At 30.3% G+C, this 6149-nt stretch overlaps 1 protein-coding gene across 2 annotated transcripts; it reads left to right on the top strand.

Annotated features, from left to right (window-relative positions):
* The first annotated feature begins 3728 nt into the window (after window positions 1–3728).
* LOC133793843 (protein MHF1 homolog) lies at window positions 3729–5675 on the top strand. Of its 2 annotated transcripts, XM_062231098.1 has the most exons (5): window positions 3729–3908; window positions 3988–4059; window positions 4778–4858; window positions 4974–5142; window positions 5263–5675. In XM_062231098.1, exons 1-4 carry the CDS (start codon window positions 3824–3826, stop codon window positions 5123–5125), a joined length of 390 nt encoding a protein of 129 aa, XP_062087082.1. In that variant the 5' UTR covers window positions 3729–3823; the 3' UTR covers window positions 5126–5142; window positions 5263–5675. The 2 variants fall into 2 exon arrangements, with proteins under 2 accessions (XP_062087082.1, XP_062087081.1); XM_062231097.1 differs by having other exon boundaries at window positions 4974–5675.
* The last annotated feature ends 474 nt before the right edge of the window (window positions 5676–6149 follow it).

Below are 6149 nucleotides of genomic sequence, written 5' to 3'. Positions count from 1 at the left end.
CTCAATGCGATTCTTGCAAGAGGCGTAATTTATCACTCGGGTGTCCATTTTGGGTGATTTTTTTTCATTTGGATATTTTTTTGACATCTTCACGTTTGAGATGTGTATATACACATTTGGTAAGTGTAAAGCTTGAAAAAATCAAAATAAAAGTAAAAAAATCAAAATATACCTCACGTTTAAGACATGTTTTGGTATGTTTTCAAGCTTTAAACTTCTAAAATTTATATATACACATCTCAAATGTGTAGATCTCAAAAAATACCAAAATTAAAAAAAATTACCCCAAACGGATACCTGAGTGAAAAATTATGCATCTTGCAAGAATTGTATCGAGCACTATCGAATAGGTATCGAGCACCATCGAGAAAAAAATATTTTTTCATAAATATTTTATTTTTATTTTTAAGCCCCATCAAGTAGTATCGAGCAACCATCGAGTTTCATCGAGCAAAGCTAATTTTTTCATGAAAATCTTGATTTTTAAGGCCCTATCGAGCTGCCATCAAGCACCGTCGAATTGGGCATGAAAACACATGAGTTTTTATGAAAAATTGATGAAGCTTGATGGTGCTCAATGTCTTGCTCGGTGGTAGCTTGATATTGCTCGATGGGGCTCGATGTGATTCTTTCAAGAGACGTAATTTTTCACTCAGGTGTCCGTTTGGGGTATTTTTTTTAGATCTACACGTTTGAGATATGCTATACACATTTGTAAAGTTTAAAACTTGAAAACATACAAAAACATGTCTTTAACATGATGTATGTTTTGCATTTTGTATTTTTTTTCAAGCTTTACACTTCCAAAATGTGTGTATACATATTTCAAATGTGTAGATCTCGAAAAAATATCCAAATTAAAAAAAAATCACCTCAAACGGACACCCGAGTGAAAAATTACGTCTCTTGCAAGAATCACATTGAGTAATATCGAGCAACCATCGAGAAAAGTCGATTTTTTTATGAAAATTTTGATTTTGAAGGTCCCATCGAGTTGGCATCTAGCACCATCGAGCAATGACGATTTTCTGCAGTTTAGAGTTTCAGATCTGAAAACAAATCACAAAAAAAACTAAAAAATCATGTCTAGATCTATTCGACATGCAATATTTGGTGTCTTAAATGAAAGAACCATCACTATATTTGAGAAAAAATTACTTACCCATATATTTGTACTCAAAAAATCTTCAAAATGTATGATGTTTTGGGTATTGTGTTAATTTCTACAAGATGACCGAAATTATGGAGACATGGTGGTGACTGTCGTAGGAGAAGAATAGCGCGATGGTGGTTGCCGTGAGAGTGAACCGAGAGAGAGACAGAGAGAGACGAGGAAATGAGAGGGGTATTTAGGGAAAGTTAGGAAAGTTTAGCATATTTTTTAATTTATATTTTGCCTAACATTATTTTTAAGGAAGATTTACACTCACACACATTATAATATAAATAATTACAAATTTGAAACTGATATTTTAATATACCCATATTATAATATTAATTAACCGAAACAACAAACAATCAAATTTTATTTACCTATTTATTATACGAACTTTTTTTTATCATAATATATCACATTCAATATATTTCCTTATATAACATCATATTTTTATAATTATATACTTACTAGTATCAAACATTACTAATTTCAACAAGCATATCATTATAATTATTCAACTATCGAGTATCAAACGATATTGATGTATAAACATATTCTAATTAAAGATGACACCAAATAAGTTTGATGGTTTAGCCACTAATAGCCACTATTCATATAACAAATGTTATCATTAAAACCAATTTCAAGAAATATAAAAAATGGGAAAGGTCTATAATTTTCGTATTAGATTGGATGAAAAATAAAAAATAAAAGTAATAGAAATAGAAATATTAAAAAGCTACCAAATGGTACCCAAATTGATTGTTTTGCTCAATATTGGACTACTTGGTAGCAGCTTATGATCTTCAGTCTTTATATTACTCTTCAAGTTGGTTACTATAGTACAACAATGGAGTTGTGTTGCTAATAGTCAAACTATATATATAAGCAACAATAAAACTACCTATTAGTATCCAACATTTAAATACGCTGCAGTATAAATCCAACAATAAATTTATATTTATATACTCATTGATATATATTACATAAAAAAAAAACTACCTATTAGTATCCAACATTTAAACATTATAAACTACCATTTGTTATCATACTTACAAGAGCTGTTGTTAGGTATCTAACGGAGTCTCAAAGACTTCTTTTTGGTATCAAAATATAATAATAGTAGAAACATATTCTTAATAAAAAAGAGACCAAATAAGTTATATGTTATATCAATTATAACAAATAGGATATGCTTAGAATAAACAATAAACAGTTACCAAACAGTATCCAAAATGCTTGTTCTTCACCTCCTTGGATTATGCAATCGGCGACTACTTGTTTTTTAATTTTCCACTAACTTTGCATTATAACCATGGTGTTTCTTTATTAATAATATAATCAAATAAAGTAAATAATTAGTTATATGAATTAATAATAAGTTGGTTAACTATGTTATTTTAAGAAAGTTGGTATGTTAGTGAGTATTTAAGGAAATAACAAAGTTGGTATGTTAGTGAGTATTTTAAGAAAATTGGTATGTTAGTGAGTATTTTAAAGAATTAACCATAATATGTTAGTCGGTTATATATAAAAATAATTAATACATTTTGGGTATATATTTTTATCTCTGATAAAATTATAATTATTTAATTTAATGTGCATAGATGTGTGAAGTCCCTATTTTTAATTAGCATCACCCGTTAAGCTTAGAAAGTGAAAATTTCCCTTTCCAAATCTAAAACCCGGCCCACCCCAACCAGAAAAAGCCACCCAATGTGCACCATTATCCCTTCCTCTAACCCCTCTTACCGAATAAATTATTAGGTAAACGATGTATTATGTTGCCATTCATATCTTATGCAATCATTAGTTTCAGATTTTTCTTTGAATAAACATGAATTGAGGGAGAATTGGGGAAGATTACATCTTGTCTCTATTTATTCTCTATTAGAAGCTGGAGAGAGAATGTATGTTGACTTTGGAAATCTAAGATTTATATAAGAGTAATAGAAGAAAATAAATATATTTTTTATTTTACTTTGCAAAATGATAATTTTTTTATGATTCTTTGCAAAATAATTTTTCAAATAAAGTGTCCAAATTTTTTTGACAAAGTGTGAATCATATTAATTAGAGTGTCAAATATGTCTAGAATATCATTTTGTAAGAAAATATTATGCAAAATAACTATAAAAAATATTATCAAGCACCTTTTATTTAATTACAAAAAAAAATTAAAAAAATAAATCATATAAATTGGATATTTTAAAATCAATATAATAAATAAAAGTAAAAATCTTTAAAGAAAAATAATAATTTACTATAAAAATATATATAAATATATACAAAATTAAAAATTAAAAATTTATCACTCAAACGAAGCTTCTTTTTTTTTTTTGTACTTGAAGAATATCTCGTCAAAAATATTACAAAAATATCTATTTTTTAGTTTTATATTTTCATTACACAATCACACTTAATTTATAGTGTATTATTTTGCACTGCTTAATTAATTAATTAATTTTTATTTGTTTTTAGAAGAAGATAGAAATCCATGTTGGAATGATAGTTCAGTAAGTTTACAAACATGTTGTAAATATACTATAAGATGTTAGATAATAATAATTCAAAAAAAAAAAATTGAAGTAGAAGAAGAAGAAGAAGAATATCTCCACTCGTATCATTTTGGCGCCAGGAAAGTAAAAGGGCAACACTCAAGTCAACATGGAGACGGAGGAGGACGATTCGGTAAGCGAGTTGTTGCGAGACCGATTTAGACTTTCTACCATCTCTATTGCCGAATCCCAAGGTTCCTTCTCCTCCTCCTCCTTCTTCTTCTTCTTAACTAATTTCTCTTCAATTCACATTTGATTCTGTTCTACAAACAGCGAAGCAAAACGACATGGAAGTGTCTGAAACCGTAGTAGCTTGCATTGGTGATTTGGCTTTCAAATATACAGGTACTGTTACCACTGGATTCTCTCTTTCGTTTTTTTCTTCTGAAAATTGGCTCTTTCTATGATTTATATCTTTGTTATTGGTGTTTATGGTACTGTGTGGTATTATCAGGGGTTAAATTTGTTTGTTGTAGTGTATTTTACTAATGAAGTAAGAATCTACATATTATTTTAATTTATTTTTTATTATAATTTCATTACTTTGAGATTGGGGGAAAATCATGTGTGCCAAGACCACAAATTTATTTATTTTATATAGAAACAATAAAATGAATATTTGGGTTGGAACAACTCCAGTGAGATTTATCAAAGTTTTTAGTATGTAATATTGAAGATGACTTGGCTAACCCATATGGTTGGGGGAGTTTGGATTCGAATCCAGTTGGGTCTAACCAACGGCTTAAGTGGAAGATAGTTCATTTTTCATGTTTGCCACACTAATTAACTATTGCCAAACATGTAATTGAATGATCATTCTGCTTTTGTGTTCTTATCTACATGTATAGTTTAGCAGCATACCAAGTCAAGGACTATAGTTCTTGTTTAGTGAAAAGCACCACCAAACAGTATAACTCGAACTAGGAACTATTGTGGGTTTTGGTCAATGCTGTAGTGGCTTTGATAAGTGAAATTAAATGCAAGAAATTTAAGAAGTGCTGGTGTACTATCTTATGGAAAATTAGTAATGGCTATTTGTTGTTATTGCCTTGCCGCAAAGCAGAACAGTTAGCAAAAGACCTTGGGCTATTTGCGCAGCATGCTGGTCGGAAATCTGTGAACATGGAAGATGTCATACTCGCCGGTGAGTTTTCCAAGCCTTTATGCCTGCAGGAACTTTCAGCTCCTTTACTATATATGATTGATTTGTTTCAAACAAAGCAGCCACTGATTGGAGTTTCATAAAATTATTCTTTCAGCTCATAGAAATGAACATCTAGCCGCTTCATTAAGGTCTTTCGGTGATGAGTTGAAAGCCAAAGAACCCCAATCTGAAAGGAAGCGAAAGAAAGGACCGAGGAAGGAAGAAAAACTAAAAGCAAGTACAAGTGTTGTACATATTGAAGACTAGTTACTATTAAAAAAAAGGTTGGAATTTCTTTATCAAACTCTACTTATGCATGTGTCAACTACAAATTTGGTTAGTTTGTAAACCCAGATCATGTTGTTTGGTGTTGCCAAGATTAATAACTATTATCTTGGTTCTAGCCCCAATAAACGAGAACATACTGCTCAAAAGCCTACTACAGCACTGGAAAATGTACTTCAATTTCTGGAATTGCTGAGGACAGTCGTGGAGTCCGCAATAGTGGTCTGACCAAAATGTAAGCTCTTTGGCAAGATAGGTTCACATTCATAAGTGTTTAAGACCGGTTTGATACCAACGTCACTGCAGTGGTGTGTTCAGCTTTCTGTACTAACAACGGACCAACTAATCTTGATTCATTTGTAAGAATATAGGTTATTCTACTTTGAGATGGAATCCATGATTCTTAGCACCATTTCCTTTTGGATTATAGAATAAATTTCAAAACAGTCAGCACAGTCAATAAACTGAAGTTGTGTACTCAAACAACATGAATGATGATGAATTGGGCGAAGTTTAAGTTTAATCTTGTTAATTCTTTTACTATCTTGATGAGTTTCACAAAGATGAAACATTGAATAAGTTGTTTACGATCACACAACTTCAATATATATGTTGTAAATGCACAATACAGAACTCAAAACTAGCAATATTCAAATTCAAACAACAATACTAAAATCAACAAACAAAAACAAATAAAAGGAAAAAGACAATAAGAATTTCTACTGGTTCAGCTAACAATGTATTAGCCTAATCCAATTCCTCCATGAATGAGGTTCCACTATGACAAGTTCTTTGTTACAGCCTATGATCAACAATGGTGAAATACTTGTGTGTGTGAAGAGCAGAGGAAAATTTTACATGTAAGTTCTTGAAAGAAAAAAACAACTCCAAGAATTAAAACTCTCTCTCACAACCCTTACAAGTTCCCTCTCAGTGTTTCCCAAAACCCCAAAACTAGGAATGAATAAAATCTTTCATCCAAAGCTCTTTCTAAAGCTATATATAT

This window comes from Humulus lupulus, chromosome 8 (genome assembly GCF_963169125.1).
Source record: "Humulus lupulus chromosome 8, drHumLupu1.1, whole genome shotgun sequence".
Classification (NCBI taxonomy): Eukaryota; Viridiplantae; Streptophyta; class Magnoliopsida; order Rosales; family Cannabaceae; genus Humulus; species Humulus lupulus.
Note: the sequence above shows the minus strand (reverse complement) of the source record. Positions and strands in the feature narration are given on the sequence as shown.

Coding starts and splice junctions, on each gene's coding strand:
- LOC133793843 (XM_062231098.1), top strand. CDS start 3,824: ATGGAGACGGAGGAGGACGATTCGGTAAGCGAGTTGTTGCGAGACCGA. Junction 3,909..3,987: donor CTCTATTGCCGAATCCCAAG/GTTCCTTCTCCT, acceptor TTCTACAAACAG/CGAAGCAAAACGACATGGAA. Junction 4,060..4,777: donor TTTGGCTTTCAAATATACAG/GTACTGTTACCA, acceptor GCCGCAAAGCAG/AACAGTTAGCAAAAGACCTT.